Below are 20,948 nucleotides of genomic sequence, written 5' to 3' on the forward strand. Positions count from 1 at the left end.
TCAAACGCATTAAGAAATTCCACAAATGACCTTTTATCAAGGCACACCTGTTAATTGACATCCATTCCAGGTGGATACATCATGAAGCTGGTTGAGAAAATGCCAAGTGTGCAAAACTGTGGCTGCTTTGAAGAATCTCAAGTGTAAAATATATTTTGATTTGTTTAACACTTTTGGTTATTACATGATTCCAAATGTGTTATTTCATAGTTTTGATGTCTTCACTATTATTCTACAATGTAGATAATAGTACAAATAAAGAAAAACCCCGGATTGAGTCGGTGTGTCCAAACTTTTGACTGGTAACGTATGTATGAAGATACCTGTCATCATGTTTACGGCATGCAGATGTGATCTCTCATAAATCTGAGCTGCCTCTGATATAATTCCACTGGTGGGCGCTCATTCCAAAGAAAAAGTTCCTCTGACCCCCAAAACTAAATGATTTTTAGTATTCTCTCAGAGGCTCCCGGATTGCTGCAAAAAATATTTGTCAAAAGTGAGCATTAAGCTCTTCTGAGCATATGCTTATGAGAGTTGAAGAATTTAGGCCGATGTTATTTACATTTCAGAGAAGCAATAGCAAATGTACTGTGGGTTTAGACTACATTTCCCATCCATCCACAAAATATAGATTACATTTTTTTCTTTGCGTTCCAGCGTGTGGTGACGTGAATGACAGTTCCGATGCGTATTTTACACGTGCCTTCATGCAACAACAAGCAACATCAAGACGAATTGATAGTTAAATTGATATTCTATGCCCCAATTCCTCGGTAGCTTTGAGTTTTAATAAGAGATAGTGAATTGCTTTTTTTTTTTTTTAATTGGAGGACTGCGACAACATTTATAATAGAAAAGTAATATTGTGTTACTTTCTTTGCAAGCTAGCCTAGCTTGGTAGAAATTGATTGCAGTGTCTTTCAGTGCTAAACCACACTTGGTTTGTTGGCGTGAGTTTACCAGCATCTCTGTCTGTTTGTTGTCGTGACAAGAGGAGTGCCAACGCCTTTTTCTGTCTTTCTGCCTGGGTGAAAATTATCTTGAAAGCACCCCCCCCCCAACAACTTATGAACGGTAGCTGCCATTCAAACCAGATCTTGAAGAAACCTCAAGTAAGTGGTTAAAAATGGGTTGCACGATCAGCCAAGAGGACAAAGCGGCGATGGAAAGGAGTAAAATGATTGATCGGAACCTACGAGAAGACAGAGACAAAGCGTCCAGGGAAGTGAAACTTCTGCTACTTGGTAAGTCATAGCTATTGTTACATTGTTGGAAAACTTTTATTTTCTCCTACTAAAAAGGAGTGACAATATAGCATCAGAATCTACAGGGAGAAAATGCTTTGTTTGCTCTTTCATAAGTGTTGCAATTGTAACTAGACATCACTTGATGCTACGTTGGTTAATTTGATCTTGCTTTGCTTGCTTTTGTTTGATCGGATCTCTGATTACCTCCTACAACATTATTTATTTTAGGTAACATCTGAATTAGATGTAGCTGAGGATATTTCTCCACTTGTTCAATAAACTCTCTTATGTAGCCCTATATTAACTTGTTTTCTATTGATTAGGCTCTAGTCTTTATTGGCATTGCTAATCCTATAACTAACACACACACACACAGTTAAATACAGATGTTGTATTATGATCATTGCCTAAGCTTAGACATGCTGCTGTGTTTGTATCAATCGTAAAATAACGCTCTTGGCAGTTTCCGTTGGCACAACGTGTGGGTCTTTGCGTGTCAAAAAAATATACACTTAAAACAAAAAAACATTATTTGACCCGTTAAATAAGCTTGTAATTTGACGCGTCAAATAACACAATTATATTAAAGAATGGTGTATGTGCGGAATTTGAATGTCCAAGCCAAGCGCCACCACTACGACCAATAGCACTGTCAAAGTTGTACAACAAAAATAAAGCGCAAACACTGGCCATGATCTGTTTACAATACTGCGTTGGTAATAAGGTATTATTTGTTCGACCGAATGGGAAAACGTCTATGTGAGGATTTGAAATAAAAGCAGGATGAAAAATGTTTGCAAATATCGTTGATACAAGATGTTTATTCGAAACTTCTGGGGTATCTAGCGTGGTACGGTCCTAGCACCAATGCAAGCAGCCTGAAAACAAATACCAGTATTAACTGCAGGCATTTTCAATATTCTTAGCAAAATATTTAGGAATAAATGTGAGTAAGTATTAGCTAGGTAGCCACTTGTTGTTCTCCTATGGAAATCGAACTTAAGTTCGTGAAAATATCTATTTAGCCACCTACTAAAACCCTGTTGCCCAAAGCTAACGTTATAAGCAGCCAGGTGGCTTCAGTGACGCTTGACCGGACCGGGTTATGTGTTGTGAAGGCAGCCACAAGAGTAGAATTTCCTGTTCGCCTTCAAAATAGAGGTCCTTATTTGAAAGTGACGCAAATGGTTACTATTGGTGGAATCAAATCAAACGTTATTTGTCACATGCGCCGAATTCAACCGCGGTAGGACCTTACCGTGAAATGCTTACAAGCCCTTAACCAACATTGCAGTTCAAGAAACAAGAGTTAAAAAAACATTGACTAAATAACCGGAAGTAAAAAGTAACAATAAAATAACAATTATTTATTTATACAGGGGGGTCCTGGTACTGAGTCAATGTGTGGGGGTACAGGTTAGTTGAGGTAATTTGTACATGTAGGTAGGGGTGAAGGTACTATGCAGACTCCAGTCAACCAAGTCATAGACTGTTCTCTCAGCTACCGTACGGCAAGCAGTACCGGAGCGCCAAGTCTAGGACCAAAAGGCTCCTTTACAGCTTCTATCGTCAAGCCATAAGACTGCTGAACAATTAATCAAATGGCCACCCGGACTATTTACATTGACCCCCCCCCCCTTTGTTTTTAATAAACAGAGAGTAGCAGCAGTGTAAAAACAAAGGGGGGGGGGGGGTCAATGTAAATAGTCCGGGTGGCCATTTGATTAATTGTTCAGCAGTCTTATGGCTTGACGATAGAAGCTGTTAAGGAGCCTTTTGGTCCTAGACTTGGCGCTCCGGTACTGCTTGCCGTACGGTAGCAGAGAGAACAGTCTATGACTTGGTTGACTGGAGTCTGTGACAACCTCAGGGAGCAGTTATTTTATACCTTTACGGTTTGCCGGGGATCAGGTAAACAGGTGACAGGTTTTACTTTAATCTTCAAAACATAATACCTGCTAAGGAAGACATGATGTCAAGAAGAAACATGTTGTTGCCAATTGGTGCCATTATAGTAGAAATATAGCTAGGATATCACACTAGATCCCATATGAGAGAACGACTTCTCTGTTTTATTAAATAGTGTGAAACGTTATACAGTAAATGGTGTGAAACGTTATACAGTACAGTCTATGGTTACAGTCTAGGCACAATGCAGTTAGGGGTTAAATAGGCCTGCTACACATCTAGTGTAAACTTTTATCATTTTATTTGGAGCTCTCTCTACTGACCAACCACACAGCTACTCTCCACTGACCAACCACACAGCTCTTTCTACTGACCAACCACACAGCTACTCTCTACTGACCAACCACGCAGCTCTCTCTACTGACCAACCACACAGCTCTCTCTACTGACCAACCACACAGCTCTCTCTACTGACCAACCACACAGCTCTCTCTACTGACCAACCACACAGCTACTCTCTACTGACCAACCACACAGCTACTCTCTACTGACCAACCACACAGCTACTCTCTACTGACCAACCACACAGCTACTCTCTACTGACCAACCACACAGCTACTCTCTACTGACCAACCACACAGCTACTCTCTACTGACCAACCACACAGCTCTTTCTACTGACCAACCACACAGCTACTCTCTACTAACTAGGGTTGAATATTTCCCCAGTATTTTACACATGTTCCATCCCGAGAATAAACCACTTCTCCCGGGTAACCTGGTATTTCCCGCCAAAACCGGAAATGTCATTCAAAAGCGTCATTATAAAGCATATAAATAGGCTCATGTTTGGATTTGATTAGAGCTTTGATCCAAAGTTCTAGTGTGATATCCTAACGCAAAGATAATTACATAACAGTATCGAGGCTTTATTCAGGTGTACCGGTACCTAGTCAATGTGCACCTGTTAGTTGAGGTCATTTGTAAAGTGACTGCGTAGATAGTAAACGGCGAGTAGCAGCAGTGTAAAAACAAAGGGAAGGGGTGTCAACGTAAGTAGTCCCGGTAGACAATTGATGAATTGTTCAGCAGTCTTATGGCTTGGGGGGGGTAGAAGCTGTTAAGGAGCCTTTTGGTCCTAGACTTGGTGCCCCAGTACCGCTTGCTGTGCGGTAGCAGAGAGAACAGTCTATACTCTCTGAGATGGGCTGTCTGTCCCTACCCTCAGCGTTAATGATTCATCATGCAGAGGTCGTGGAGAAGACAGATTTAGACATTGCATATAATTTAACAGTTAACATTTCACGCCATGCTGGTCATATAAATAATGTATTATAATTTACCCGTTTCTCGCAGTTATTTATCCCTTGAAAAGGGAGTGGTTTTGGATGGTAAATCTCGGTAACCGGGTTCCCACCATTCAACCCTAGTACTGACTAACCGCACAGCTCTCTCTAAAGACCAACCACACAGCTCTCTCTACTGACCAACCACACAGCTCTCTCTACTGACCAACCACACAGCTCTCTCTACTGACCAACCACACAGCTCTCTCTACTGACCAACCACACAGCTCTCTCTACTGACCAACCACACAGCTCTCTCTACTGACGAAAACCCCCAGCTCTCTCTACTGACGAAACCGCCCAGCTCTCTCTACTGACGAAACCGCCCAGCTCTCTCTACTGACGAAACCGCCCAGCTCTCTCTACTGACGAAACCGCCCAGCTCTCTCTACTGACGAAACCGCCCAGCTCTCTCTACTGACGAAACCGCCCAGCTCTCTCTACTGACGAAACCGCCCAGCTCTCTCTACTGACGAAACCGCACAGCTCTCTCTACTGGCCAACCGCACAGCTCTCTCTACTGACCAACCGCACAGCTCTCTCTACTGACCAACCGCACAGCTCTCTCTACTGACCAACCGCACAGCTCTCTCTACTGACCAACCGCACAGCTCTCTCTACTGACCAACCGCACACTGCCGACCAACCGCACAGCTCTCTCTGCCGACCAACCGCACAGCTCTCTCTGCCGACCAACCGCACAGCTCTCTCTGCCGACCAACCGCACAGCTCTCTCTGCCGACCAACCGCACAGCTCTCTCTGCCGACCAACCGCACAGCTCTCTCTGCCGACCAACCGCACAGCTCTCTCTGCCGACCAACCGCACAGCTGCCGACCAACCGCACAGCTCTCTCTGCCGACCAACCGCACAGCTCTCTCTGCCGACCAACCGCACAGCTCTCTCTGCCGACCAACCGCACAGCTCTCTCTGCCGACCAACCGCACAGCTCTCTCTGCCGACCAACCGCACAGCTCTCTTTGCCGACCAACCGCACAGAAAAGTGGTTTTCCATGTCCAGACTCAGCCCTCATTTCTCTCTCCCAGGCCTGGCATGGAATAAAGGGAATTTATTGTGGGGGGGGGGGGGGGCTGTTAGAATTTATAGCGTGGTCCCAGATCTGTTTGTGTGATCTTGCCAAACGACCATGGAAGTTGGCTATACAGTATTAGGCCTTGGCTAATAACTGATCTGGGACCAGGCAATTAGGATTATAGTGCACTGCATCCCTCGGGTGCCATTTTGGTGTCCAGTTAAATTCATCCTTGTATATACCACATGAATGTGAGTCATGAATAAATTCCTCCGTTCAAAAGTCCTACTAACTGAGTCTCAGGCCTACAAGTGAAATGATGTTGCATGTGAAAAGTCTCCTAGATTCTGTAGGTTTGGATGTAGTGCACTGCATCCCTAGGGTGTCATTTTGGTTTGGATGGTGAAGGCTACAACTTCTCTGCGTTGGAATCCTTTGTGTTTAAAAAAAAAAAAATTAAATGTCGTCTTGTTATTGCACGTTGAAAACTCCTGCTAACTGAGGCTTGTTCTGAGACTGAGGTTTTTCTTGGGAACATGTGAAAGGTCCCCTAGAGACTGTGTAAGTATAGATGGTGAAGTCTGAAATGCACTGGAGAATCCATACATTTTAATGTGATCACGTAGTCCTGACAGCGGAAGCACTTTGCAGTCCAAATAGAATTCTGTCACACACACACACACACACACACACACACGCACGCCATGTCTAATCTGGCGAATGTTGCTATTTCAAGGGAAGCCATTTTGTTTGGAGGCAAATTTGTTATAATATTAGAAGGTTAGTGAATGAGAAAGTTTAGGAAAAGAGGATTCATCAAAACCAAGCGTCTATCTTTTCCTGTCTAATAATCTCCGTGACGGACTAAAATTGTTTTTTGTTGTTGTTGGTTTACATCCACCGTCTGAGTTGTCCTGACTCGCATCAAAGATGTCCTCAGTAGCTGGTATAAGACCTTCATTCTTTAAACTGTTTTGGAAGGAAACATATCATAAACAGATTGTTTAGATGTTGATTCCTTAGCTGAAAGACGAGCGGTTGTTATTATTATTATTATTGATTTCCCATTCCCAACCTTTTTTAAATGGTAGCCAGTCTAACCACTGTAGTTCTGTCGACTTCCACTGTGCCGTGCCTCCCTGTCTAAGGAAAGCTACTCTAATTAGTGTCGTTCTCTAGTAGAAACGCTTTCAAACTATGCTCTACCCACACTGATTTAATCCTCCATGCATGTTTATGGAAATGAATGTCTCCCTGTGGTGATTTGTGCTCTGTTTAGGAGTCGCGTGTGGTCATGTTCTTCTATCCTCATGGGTTAGGGTTAGGGTTATTTCCATTCAAAATCCTATTTTCCCTAACCCCTAACCCCTAAACCTAATCTTAACACTAACCATAAACCTAACCCCTAATGCTAACCCTAATTCTAACCCTAACCACTAAGCTTAAAATAGCCTTTTTTCGTTAACCCGTAACCCTAACACACCATCTAAACCCTAACCTGTAACCCTAACACACCACCTGAACCCTAACCCTAACACATCATCTAAACCCTAACCCTAACCCTAACACACAACCTAAACCCTAACCCTAACACACAACCTAAACCCTAACCCTAACACACAACCTAAACCCTAACCCTAACACACAACCTTAACCCTAACACACAACCTAAACCCTAACCCTAACACACAACCTAAACCCTAACCCTAACACACAACCTAAACCCTAACCCTAACCCTAACACACAACCTAAACCCTAACACACAACCTAAACCATAACCCTAACACACCCTAACCTGTAACCCTAACACACCACTTGAACCCTAACCCTAACACACAACCTGAACCCTAACCTTTAACCCTAACACACAACCTGTAACCCTAACCCTAATTTTAACCCAAAACCCTAAGATTAAAATAGCCTTTGGGAAATGTCCCCACCATGGATAATTTCTTATTTGACTGTCCTTGAAGGGATTTTTGGGGATTTTAGGTCTCTAAGAGCATAGAAGAACAAGATCATACACACGAGCACTCACACGCAACACACACACATTTTGTTAACAATATAGTTAGTTCTACAGTAGTGGGCTCGGTCAGCTAATCCTCGTGTCAATATAGTTAGTTCTATGGTAGTTGGCTCGGACAGCTAATCCTCGTGTCAATATAGTTAGTTCTACAGTAGTGGGCTCGGACAGCTAATCCTTGTGTCAATATAGTTAGTTCTATGGTAGTGGGCTCGGACAGCTAATCCTCGTGTCAATATAGTTAGTTCTACAGTAGTGGGCTCGGACAGCTAATCCTCATGTCAATATAGTTAGTTCTATGGTAGTGGGCTCGGACAGCTAATCCTCATGTCAATATAGTTAGTTCTACATTAGTGGGCTCGGACAGCTAATCCTCCTGTCAATATAGTTAGTTCTATGGTAGTTGCATCGGACAGCTAATCCTCGTGTCAATATAGTTAGTTCTACGGTAGTTGCATCGGACAGCTAATCCTCGTGTCAATATAGTTAGTTCTATGGTAGTTGCCTCGGACAGCTAATCCTCATGTCAATATAGTTCTACAGTAGTTGCCTCGGACAGCTAATCCTCATGTCAATATAGTTAGTTCTACAGTAGTGGGCTCGGACAGCTAATCCTCATGTCAATATAGTTAGTTCTACAGTAGTGGGCTCGGACAGCTAATCCTCGTGTCAATATAGTTCTACAGTAGTGGGCTCGGACAGCTAATCCTCGTGTCAATATAGTTAGTTCTACAGTAGTGGGCTCGGACAGCTAATCCTCGTGTCAATATAGTTAGTTCTACAGTAGTGGGCTCGGACAGCTAATCCTCGTGTCAATATATAGTTCTACAGTAGTTCTACAGTAGTAGTTCTACATTAGTGGGCTCGGACAGCTAATCCTCATGTCAATATAGTTAGTTCTACAGTAGTGGGCTCGGACAGCTAATCCTCATGTCAATATAGTTAGTTCTACATTAGTGGGCTCGGACAGCTAATCCTCCTGTCAATATAGTTAGTTCTATGGTAGTTGCATCGGACAGCTAATCCTCGTGTCAATATAGTTAGTTCTACGGTAGTTGCATCGGACAGTTAATCCTCGTGTCAATATAGTTAGTTCTATGGTAGTTGCATCGGACAGCTAATCCTCATGTCAATATAGTTAGTTCTACGGTAGTTGCATCGGACAGCTAATCCTCGTGTCAATATAGTTAGTTCTATGGTAGTTGCATCGGACAGCTAATTCTCGTGTCAATATAGTTAGTTCTATGGTAGTTGCATCGGACAGCTAATCCTCGTGTCAATATAGTTAGTTCTATGGTAGTTGCCTCGGACAGCTAATTCTCGTGTCAATATAGTTAGTTCTATGGTAGTTGCCTCGGACAGCTAATCCTCGTTCTACAGTACAGCTAATCCTCATGTCAATATAGTTAGTTCTACAGTTCTTAGTGGGCTCGGACAGCTAATCCTCGTGTCAATATAGTTAGTTCTACAGTAGTGGGCTCGGACAGCTAATCCTCGTGTCAATATAGTTAGTTCTACATTAGTGGGCTCGGACAGCTAATCCTCATGTCAATATAGTTAGTTCTACAGTAGTGGGCTCGGACAGCTAATCCTCATGTCAATATAGTTAGTTCTACAGTAGTGGGCTCGGACAGCTAATCCTCATGTCAATATAGTTAGTTCTATCCTCGTGTCAATATAGTTAGTTCTACAGTAGTGGGCTCGGATCCTCGTGTCAATATAGTTAGCTAATCCTCATGTCAATATAGTTAGTTCTATGGTAGTTGCCTCGGATAGCTAATCCTCATGTCAATATAGTTAGTTCTACGGTAGTTGCCTCGGACAGCTAATCCTCATGTCAATATAGTTAGTTCTATGGTAGTTGCCTCGGATAGCTAATCCTCATGTCAATATAGTTAGTTCTATGGTAGTTGCCTCGGATAGCTAATCCTCATGTCAATATAGTTAGTTCTACAGTAGTTGCCTCGGACAGCTAATCCTCATGTCAATATAGTTAGTTCTACAGTAGTGGGCTCGGACAGCTAATCCTCATGTCAATATAGTTAGTTCTACAGTAGTTGCCTCGGACAGCTAATCCTCATGTCAATATAGTTAGTTCTACAGTAGTGGGCTCGGACAGCTAATCCTCATGTCAATATAGTTAGTTCTACTAATCCTCGTGTAGTTAGTTCTACCTCGGACAGCTAATCCTCATGTCAATATAGTTAGTTCTACATCCTCGTGTAGTTGCCTCGGACAGCTAATCCTCATGTCAATATAGTTAGTTCTACGGTAGTTGCCTCGGACAGCTAATCCTCATGTCAATATAGTTAGTTCTACGGTAGTTGCCTCAGACAGCTAATCCTCATGTCAATATAGTTCTACTGTATGTTTCCTCTATCAGGGTTTGTTTACATTTCAAACAGACCTTTGATAGTATGGTTGAGTTGTTTTTGTGTCCTCTGTACTTTGTAATTCCCATGCAGTACAACATGACATCTGGGATTGTCTCTTGTGTGGCAATGAATGGAGAAAATAGCATTTCCTTTTCATAAATAATATTCTTGGCTAGATATTTTACTGTTGTTCATGGAAGGAATACAATATTGGAGTACTCAACTAATGTTGTTTTTCTTGTCGTGATGTGTGTTTTGTTCTGTATTTTTAATTAATTATTTTTAATTTATTTAATCCCAGCCCCCGTCCCTGCAAATAGGCCTTATACCTTTTGGTAGGCCGTCATTGTAAATAAGAATTTGTTCTTAACGGACTTGCCTAGTTTTTAAATAAAGGTTAAATAAAATAAACCTGACATGTACACAGTATTGATATGTCCTATACTACCTCAGTGAAGTGATTTTCATTAGGCCATTCCTATTATACTGTAGGGCCAGGATGATACCAGCATGACCATTTATTTATACTTTGATTTTTTATTCCATGGCAAAAATGAAAACACAAAGCAGACCAAACTCTTTGGTCCTTTTTAAAAAAACCTGCTGTGTGTAAAACATTGCTTATAGCTTGGAAAATAAATACGTGACTCTGAATGACAACATAATGATGGTTTGTTTCCAACATTAAGGTTGTATTCTTAAAGAAGTGAAATCATCTTTGTGTTTTGTTTCCTTGCTGCAATACTGATATGGTCCTTGCCCTAGTGTACAGAAAGGCTCCACTTCTGACTCCTCTTTTAATGGATGTTCCTCGTTGATATCTAACTGACACTACCCAACCTTTCCCTTAGTGCCTGGCAACTTTTACTGCAGTGTCCCATCCCAGGCTGCATCGTACTATTGTACTGTCTATGAGGATTCTGCTATATGATACTTAGTAGCCTGTGTCTTTTCTTATAGCCCACACACACTGCGCCGCTATAAATATGGGCCAATGAGAGAGAGTCTGATTTCACAGGCAGAATATAGCTAGCTACCGTCTCCTCCTAGCAGCACACATCTCTGCCCAGCTGGTGGCATCAAATACACCATCCGTGTCTCTGCTAGATGATACACCCTCATTCTGCTTTAACACAAACAACTGCATAAATACATTTCACGGGCCTCCCGGGTGGCGCAAGGGTCTACGGCACTGCATCGCAGTTCTAGCTGTGCCACCAGAGACTCGCAGTCGGCCGCGACCGGGAGGTCCATGGGGCGACGCACAATTGGCCTAGCGTCGTCCGGGTTAGGGAGGGTTTGGCCGGTAGGAAATCCTTGTCTCATCGCGCACTGGCGACTCCTGTGGCGGGTCGGGCGCAGTGCACGCTGACCAGGTCGCTAGGTGTACGGTGTTTACTCCGACACATTGGTGTGGCTGGCTTCCGGGTTGGAAGCGCGCTGTGTTAAGAAGCAGTGCGGCTTGGTTGGGTTGTGTTTCGGAGGACACATGGCTCTCGACCTTCGTCTCTCCCGAGCCCGTATGGGATTTGTAGCGATGAGACAAGATAGTAACTACTAAAAACAATTGGATACTAAAAAAAATGTTTAAAAAATAATTGTTGTTTTATATACATTTCTTTGTCATATAAACCCCAGCTCAGTGTCCAGATATGAAAATGTAGATTAGCCTAAAACAAATTATTCTTGGACTATTGCTATTTTTCAGTCCAATAGAAAGTTTGACTATGCTAAAACATCATCACATTGAGCTCATTGGCTGTGCTTCACAAGACCCTCCATCCTCCCATTCACCATCACCTTGGCTGTGCCGAACCATATAATTAAGAATTAGAATGTCATTTTAATAGGATCTCCATGTACAGAGCACCCAGACAGGTTGATGACAGCATCATCTTTCATTTGTATTTAATCTCTCTTCAGAAGTCTTAAAATAGACACACAGCATGCTCCAATCAGAGATGGAGAGAATCACACGCTCCTATCAGAGAGGGAGACAGACAGCACGCTCCTGTCAGAGAGAGCGAGAGACATGAGGTGGAAACTGACCTGCACTTCCTAACCTCCTGCCAAATGTGTGAACATATTAGAGACACATATTTCCCTCAGATTGCACAGATCCACAAAGAATTTGAAAACAAAAAAACTCCCATATCTACTGGGTGGCGTCACAGCAGCAAGATATGTGACCTGTTGCCACAAGAAAAGGGCAACCAGTGAAGAACAAACACCATTGTAAATACAACCCATTTTTATGCTTATTAATTTTATCCGTATTTGTTTATTTATTTTTGTACATAATAGGACATTTGAAATGTCTTTATTCTTTTGGAACTTTTGTGAGTGTAATGTTTAACGTTAATTTTTATTGTTTAGTTCTCTTTTGTTTATTATCTACTTCACTTGCAAATTTAACACGTTTGCCATGCCAAAAAATCAAATCAAGTTGTATTGGTAACATACACGTGATTAGCAGATGTTATTGGTCACATACACGTGATTAGCGAAATGCTTGTGCTTCTAGCTCCGACAGTGCAGTAATATCTAACAAATTACACAACATATACCCAGGTTTGCACATTTTGGGGAATATTTAAGAGGTGGAAACTTTCCATGGGAATATATGGGAATTAACGGGAATATATGGGAATTAACGGGAATATATGGGAATTAACGGGAATATATGGGAATTAACGTGAATATATGGGAATTAACGTGAATATATGGGAATTAACGGGAATATATGGGAATTAACGGGAATATATGGGAATTAACGTGAATATATGGGAATTAACGTGAATATATGGGAATTAACGGGAATATATGGGAATTAACGGGAATATATGGGAATTAACGGGAATATATGGGAATTAACGTGAATATATGGGAATTAACGGGAATATATGGGAATTAACGTGAATATATGGGAATTAACGGGAATATATGGGAATTAACGTGAATATATGGGAATTAACGGGAATATATGGGAATTAACAGGAATCCTTCCAATATAAATACAAAAAAAAACATTTTAGTTACGAATTGACTCTCCACATGGAAGGATTTCACAGAAAAACAAAAGAAATTAAATGATCCCCAATGATCCATCGCATCTCCCAAAAACGTTTTCAACATACATCTGTAAAATGATAGTCTAGAAACTAAAGCTAAAGGTTGTCTTCCTCTCAGGTGTCCATATCTTCTCCCTGGACCTCCTCAATGTCCACCTCTTGAACATCAGACTCTGAGGCCTCATCTTCACTGTCACTTTCCAACCTTGTTGAGGATGGCTTTGTTTGTCTCAAAAAGCCTCACATTTTCCCGGATGGCCACCAATTTTTCAACCTTTTGTATTGGTCAGCCTGTTGCGTGCTTTGGTGTGTGTGTTCCCAAACAAGGACCAGTTGCGCTCTGAGGCAGCTGATGTTGATGGGATTTCCTTGGCTCTCTTGTAGAGTGTATCTAGTGTTTTCAGTGCCATGATGTCCTTGAGGAGCAGATTCAATGCATGAGCAGCACAGCCAATGGGTGTGATGTGAGGGTAGGACTCCACTTTAGACCAAGCAGCCTTCATGTTTGCAGCATTGTCTGTCACCAGCGCAAATACCTTCTGTTATCCAAGGTCATTGACTGCCTTCAGCTCATCTGCAATGTAGAGACTGGTGTGTCTGTTGTCCCTTGTGTCTGTGCTTTTGTGGAGATGATGTAGTTAATTATACCTTGCCCACGAACATTCGACCACCCATCAGAGAGGATTGCAATACAGTCTGCTTTCTCTATGATTTGCTTGTCCTTCACTTGAACTCTGAACTCTGCATCCAGCAAATGAGTAGATAAAGCATGTCTGGTTGGATGGGTGTATGCTGGGCAAAGAACATTCAGAAATCTCTTCCAATACACATTGCCTGTGAGCATCAGAGGGGAATCAGTTGCATACGCAGCTCAAGCAAGACATTCATCAGCATTTCTCTGACTATGTTCCTCCATTGAGTCAAAAAAACTTCTGATTCCAGGAGGACCATGAGCTGTGGCTATCGATAAGGTGTCTGATTCATCATTTTCACCTAGAATAGAAGTAGAGGGACATTTGTCAGAGGTTGCTTGTTGTGAGCGCTGAGGGAACTTTATGCACTTGGACAGATGATTCTGCATCTTTGTTGAATTCTTCACATGATTTGGCACAGTATTTGCAAATGTACACAGCTTTTCCTTCTACATTAGCTGCAGTGAAATGTCTCAACTCATCAGATAGTGCCTGTGCCATTTTCCTGTAAAGATTAGAAAACATTTGTAAAATAAAATACAATTCCATGTACAGAGAAGTAGTTAAGCAGTTAGATTAAACAACTCCTTTGTAAGGTACATGTTTTAAAATGAAACCGCGATGGAAACGGCTGAATTAACACTCAGTTAGCAGGCTCAAGCAAGCTAAAACCCACATGGTAGCAAAAACTAACTAGCAGTAATTGTTTAAAAGTTAGAAATGATTAAATGCACTTTGATGTAGGCTACTATTTACTAATTAACAAAAAATCATGTATGTCATATAAAATATATTCATCTCATTAGTGTGCCCAGCTGTACATGTGATGGAAGAATACAGTATTTTAATCAAAATTTATGCCACACCGAGAATTGCCTTAAAGAAAATAAGGTTCACTGTCATAAGCTAACTTTTTGGATGAATTTAAGCAATATTCCCAAAATTGCAACCCTAGTCAGGACATAAGTATACCCCGACATAAAGTCTCATAACATTGCTGAAAATGTTCCTATCGACACTTTTTATCAAAGTATTCTCTATCCCCTAAATACATGCGTTTGGCCTATAGTGTATAGCCCTTAGTCTATAGTGTAGAGCCTAGAGCAGTCTATAGTGTATAGCCCTTATAGTCTATAGTGTATAGCCTACAGCAGTCTATAGTGTATAGCCTACAGCAGTCTATAGTGTATAGCCTACAGCAGTCTATAGTGTAGAGCCTACAGCAGTCTATAGAGTAGAGCCTACAGCAGTCTATAGAGTAGAGCCTACAGCAGTCTATAGAGTAGAGCCTACAGCAGTCTATAGTGTAGAGCCTACAGCAGTCTATAGTGTAGAGCCTACAGCAGTCTATAGTGTAGAGCCTACAGCAGTCTATAGTGTAGAGCCTACAGCAGTCTATAGTGTAGAGCCTACAGCAGTCTATAGTGTAGAGCCTACAGCAGTCTATAGTGTAGAGCCTACAGCAGTCTATAGTGTAGAGCCTACAGCAGTCTATAGTGTAGAGCCTACAGCAGTCTATAGTGTAGAGCCTACAGCAGTCTATATACATATATGGACGAGCGGTGTCAGAGCGGAACGGACTAAGATACCGTAGAATAGTATTCAGTATATACATAAACTCAGCAAAAAAAAGAAACGTCCTCTCACTGCATTTATTTTCAGCAAACTTAACATGTAAATATTTGTATGAACATAAGATTCAACTGAGACACAAACTGAACAAGTTCCACAGACATGTGACTAACAGAAATGGAATAATGTGTCCCTATACAAAGTGGAGGTCAAAAACAAAATAAGTCAGTATCTCGTGTGGCCACCAGCTGCATTAAGTACTGCAGTGCATCTCCTCCTCATGGACTGCACCAGATTTGCCAGTTCTTGCTGTGAGATGTTACCCCACTCTTCCACCAAGGCACCTGCAAGTTCCCGAACATTTCTGGGGGGGAATGGCCCTAGCCCTCACCCTCCGATCCAACAGGTCCCATACGTGCTCAATGGGATTAAGATCCGGGCTCTTCGCTGGCCATGACAGAACACTGACATTCCTGTCTTGCAGGAAATCACGCACAGAACGAGCAGTATGGCTGGTGGCATTGTCATACTGGAGGGTCATGTCAGGATGAGCCTGCAGGAAGGGTACCACATGAGGGAGGGGGATGTCTTCCCTGTAACGCACAGCGTTGCGATTGCCTGCAATGACAACAAGCTCAGTCCGATGATGCTGTGACACACCGCCCCGGACCATGACTCCACCATGAAGGACCATGACTCCACCATGACTCCACCATGACTCCACCAAATCGATCCCGCTCCAGAGTACAGGCCTCGGTGTAATGCTCATTCCTTCGACGATAAATGCAAATCCGACCATCACCCCATGTGAGACAAAACCCCAACTTGTCAGTAAAGAGTCCAGTCACGGTTAGTTTGTGCACCTAGGAAACGTTGTTGCCGGTGAGGACCTTGCTTACAACAGGCCTACAAGCCCTCAGTCCAGCCTCTCTCAGCCTATTGCGTTTATACAAGCCCTTGTCAGCCTATTGCGTTTATACAAGAGTCCAGTCAGCCTACGTTTATACAAGCCCTTCCAGCCTTTCAGCCTATTGCGTTTATACACCTCCAGCCTCTCTCAGCCTAAACGTTGTTCAGCCTATTGGTGAGGCCTCTCTCAGCCTATTGCGTTTATACAACAGGCCTACAAGCCCTCAGTCCAGCCTCTCTCAGCCTATTGCGTTTATACAAGCCCTCAGTCCAGCCTCTCTCAGCCTATTATTACAAGCCCTCAGTCCAGCCTCTCTCAGCCTAGTCTGTCCAGCAGCCTATTGCGTTTATACAAGCCCTGTCCAGAGGGATTGTCCGTTCCTGGTGTAACTCCTGGTGTAACTCTGGCAGTTGTTGTTGCCATCCTGTACCTGTCCCGCAGGTGTGATGTTCGGATGTACCGATCCTGTGCAGGTGTTGTTACACGTGGTCTGCCACTGCGAGGACAATCAGCTGTCCGTCCTGTCTCCCTGTAGCACTGTCTTAGATGTCTCACAGCACTGACATTGTAATGTATTACTCGGTACCGGAGCCCTGGCGACATCTGCAGTCCTCATACCTCCTTGCAGCATGCCTAAGGCATGTTCACGTAGATGAACAGGGACCCTGGGCATCTTTCTTTTGGTGTTTTTCAGAGTCCGTAGAAAGGCCTCTTTTAGTGTCCTAGTTTTTCCTAACTGTGACCTTAATTGCCTACTGTCTGTAAGCTGTTAGTGTCTTAACGACCGTTCCACAGGTGCATGTTCATTAATTGTTTATGGTTCATTGAATGAGCATGGGAAACAGTGTTTAAACCCTTTACAATGAAGATCTGTGAAGTTATTTGGATTTTTACGAATTATCTTTGAATGACAGGGTCCTGAAAAGGGACGTTTCTTTTTTTTGCTGAGTTTGTGATGAGTAATGCCAGATTTGTAAACTTTATTAAAGTGACTAGTGTTCTATTCCTTAAAGTGGCCAGTGATTTATAGTCTATGCCTATAGGCAGCATCCTCTAATGTGCTAGTGATGGCTGTTTAACAGTCTGATGGCCTTGAGATAGAAGCTGTTTTCAGTCTCTCTGTCCCAGCTTTGATGCACCTGTACTGACCTCTCTTTCTGCATGATGGCATGGTAAACAGGCAGTGGCTCGGGTGGTTGATGTCCTTGATGATATTTTTGGCCTTCCTGTGACATCGGGTTCTGTAGGTGTCCTGGAGGGTGGGTAGTTTGCCCCTGGTAATGCGTTGGGCAGACCGCTCCACCCTCTGGAGAGCCTTGCGGTTGCGGGCTGTGCAGTTGCCGTACCAGGCAGTGATACAGCCCGACAGGATACTTTCAATTGTGCATCTGTAAAAGTTTGTGAGGGTTTCAGGTGACAAGCCACATTTCTTTAGCTCTTGAGGTTTGAAGAGGCGCTGTTGCCAAAAGTCCACGTTCATCTCCTCTGCTGTTTCCAGAAGTCCACATTCATCTCCTTTGTTTTGTTGACGTTGAGTGAGAGGTTGTTTTCCAGGCACCACACTCCCAGAGCCCTCACCTCCTCCTTGTAGGCCGTCTCGTCATCGTTGGTAATCAAGCCTACTACTGTTGTGTCGTCTGCAAACTTGATGATTGAGTTGGAGGCGTGCTTGGCCACGCAGTCATAGGTGAACAGGGAGTACAGGAGGGGGCTGAGAGTGAGTGAGAGAGAGAACCAACTGTTGTAGGCTAACAAATGTAGGCCTAGTTCTCCTGTAATTGATGTCTCTTTTCTTATTTTCAGGTGCTGGGGAGTCTGGGAAAAGTACAATAGTGAAACAGATGAAGTAAGTTCAACCACTTCACGATGTGAGCACTTTGCAGTCCAAACTGCATTCTATGACACGCTCACTCTCTTTGATGGAAGCAGCACAGAACTAGAATGAGATGGTGATGAGATTCCAAGCCTGTTCTATTCATTATGTTTTCATGGGTAGAATGTTGCAGCGATTAGTGCTTTTTGAGGTAGATTTTTTTTGTAAACAATTTTTTTAATGATCATGTTTTATTTTACTAGATGGGCGTTATGAAATATGAACTTGAAATTATTAGAGCTTTTTAGTTGAGATCCCAAAGCCAAATATTGCTAACAATCAGCTGGCAAAACATTGAAAACATTCCATTGTCTCTATAAAGAGCCCCATGACGGTAGTGACTGCTAATTACTGGTTATCACTTATTAACCATAATTTATTCGGCTTAAATAAAATATTTCAGTTGTGTGTGTGTGTGTGTGTGTATACACGGGCCAGTTTATTAGGTACACCACCCCTTTCATGAAAATGGATTGCTCTTAGAGACAGTGAGTCATGTGGCCGTGTCTTGCCACAGTTGAAGTCGGAAGTTTACATACACTTAGGTTGGAGTCATTAAAACTCGTTTTTCAACCACTTCACAAATTTCTTGTTAACAAACTATGGTTTTGGCAAGTCGGTTAGGACATCTACTTTGTGCATGACACAAGTAATTTTTCCAACAATTGTTTACAGACAGATTATTTCACTTATAATTCACTGTATCACAATTCCAGTGGATCAGAAGTTTACATACACTAAGTTGACTGCCTTTAAACAGATTGGAAAATTCCAGAAAATGATGTAATGGCTTTAGAAGCTTCTGATAGGCTAATTAACATAAATTGGAGGTGTACCTGTGGATGTATTTCAAGGCCTACCTTCAAACTCCCTGCCTCTTTGCTTAACATCCTGGGAAAATCAAAAGAAATCAGCGAAGACCTCAGGAAAAAAATTGTAGTCTGGTTCTTCCTTGGGAGCAATTCCCAAATGCCTGAAGGTACCACGTTCATCTGTGCAAACAAAAGTACCCAAGTATAAACACCATGGGACCACGCAGTTGTCATACTGCTCAGGAAGGAGGATGCTTGCAAGCTGAAGAACACCATCCCAAACATGAAGCACGTGGGTGCCAGCCTCATGTTGTGGGGGTGCTTTGCTGCAGGAGGGACTGGTGCACTTCACAAAATAGATGGCATCATGAGGCAGGAACATTATGTGGATATATTGAAGCAACATCTCAAGACATCAGTCAGGAAGTTAAAGCTTGGTCGGAAATGGGTCTTCCAAATGGACAATGACCCCAAGCATACTTCTAAAGTTGTGGCAAAATGGCTTAAGGACAAGAAAGTCAAGGTATTGGAGTGGCCATCACAAAGCCCTGACCTCAATCCTGTCACATTTGTGGGAAGAACCGAAAAAGTGTAGGCCTCCTTGCTCGCACACAAACCTGACTCAGATGCACCAGCTCTGTCAGGAGGAATATGCCAAAATTATTTGGCTTATTGTGGGAAGCTTGTGGAAGGCTTCCCGAAACGTTTGACCCAAGTTAAACAATTTAAAGGCAATGCTACCAAATACTAATTGAGTGTATGTAAACTTCTGACCCACTGGGAATGTGATGAAAATAAATAAAAGTTGAAATAAATCCTTCTCTCTGCTATTATTCTGACATTTCACATTCTTAAAATAGTGGTGATCCTAACTGACCTAAGACAGGGAATTTTTATTTAGATTCAATGTCAGGAATTGTGAAAAACTGAATTTAAATGTTTTTTGGCTAAGGTGTATGTAAACTTCCGACTTCAACTGTATATAAATCAGGCAGACAGGCATCGAGGCATTCAGTTACTGTTTGTTTGAACATTAGAATGGGCAAAACTAGTTACCTAAGCGTCTTTGAGCGTGGAATTATCGTCGGTGCCAGTAGTTTAGAAATATCCGGCCTCCTGGGCTCTTCATGCACGACTGTCTAGGGTGAATGTGTGAATGGTGCAACAAACAAAAAAGCATCCAGTCAGCGGCAGTCCTGTGGGCGAAAACAGCTCATTGATGGGAGGTCGAAGGAGATATGGCAAGAATCGTACAAGCTAACAGGCATGCACACAAATAACGGCGCAGTACCACAGTGGTGTGCAGAACGGCATCCCGGAAGCCACAACTAGTCGATCCTTGTCATGGATGGGCTTTTGCAGCAGACGACCACACCGGGTTCCACTCCCATCAGCTAAAAACAAGAAGCAGCAGTTCCAGTGGGTACACGAGTGGGAGTGGGAAAAACATTGCCTTGTTTGACGAATTCCAGTTCCTGTTGTGTCATGCTGATGACAGGATTTGGAATAAACAGCATGAGTCCATGGCCCCATCCTGTCTAGTGTCTGCGGTACAGGCTGTTTGTGTAATGGTGTGGGGAATGTTTTCCTGGCACACGAGAGGTCCCTTGATACAAATTGAGCTACGTTTCCATGTTGTTCTGGAGGTTAAAGTGGGGGGGTCCGACCTGTTACTGGATGGATGTACCTAATATATTCGCCACTGAGTGTGTATATTTTGTTTGACTTTACTATTCAATATCTTAGACAACCATCTAATACAGTGGTATTTAAACTTTTTCAGCGGTGACCCCATTTTTTTTCCCGCCAGAATTTCTTAGGACCCCATTTTGTTTTTACCCCTTAAATGTCTTGCGATCCCACCCCAAATCTAATGACACAAACCTTAAAATCGCTACATTTTAAGATATTTACATAAACAAATGAACTTTAATTCATTCGTTTCTCAATATATATATATATATATATATTTATGTTTAAAAATATCTTTCTCAAAAACGTTTGTGCGCTAGGAACACCGTCTCTATCCTACTGTATAATGAACAAAAATATAAATATAAACACAACATGCAACTATTTC

At 42.5% G+C, this 20,948-nt stretch overlaps 1 protein-coding gene across 2 annotated transcripts in view; it reads left to right on the forward strand.

The window, feature by feature from the left end:
• The first annotated feature begins 680 nt into the window (after positions 1-680).
• Positions 681-20,948, forward strand: part of LOC139416941 (guanine nucleotide-binding protein G(i) subunit alpha-3-like) — a 63,481-nt gene continuing 43,213 nt past the window's right edge. The window contains exons 1-2 of one of the 2 annotated variants that reach the window (XM_071166128.1): positions 681-1,247; positions 17,987-18,029. In XM_071166128.1, coding sequence (XP_071022229.1) covers positions 1,130-1,247; positions 17,987-18,029 — 161 coding nt within the window. In that variant the 5' untranslated portion in view covers positions 681-1,129. The remainder of the gene's footprint in view (positions 1,248-17,986; positions 18,030-20,948) is intronic. The other variant, XM_071166129.1, reaches the window with a different exon arrangement.

The sequence above is a fragment of the Oncorhynchus clarkii genome, chromosome 9 (genome assembly GCF_045791955.1).
Source record: "Oncorhynchus clarkii lewisi isolate Uvic-CL-2024 chromosome 9, UVic_Ocla_1.0, whole genome shotgun sequence".
Taxonomy (NCBI): domain Eukaryota; kingdom Metazoa; phylum Chordata; class Actinopteri; order Salmoniformes; family Salmonidae; genus Oncorhynchus; species Oncorhynchus clarkii.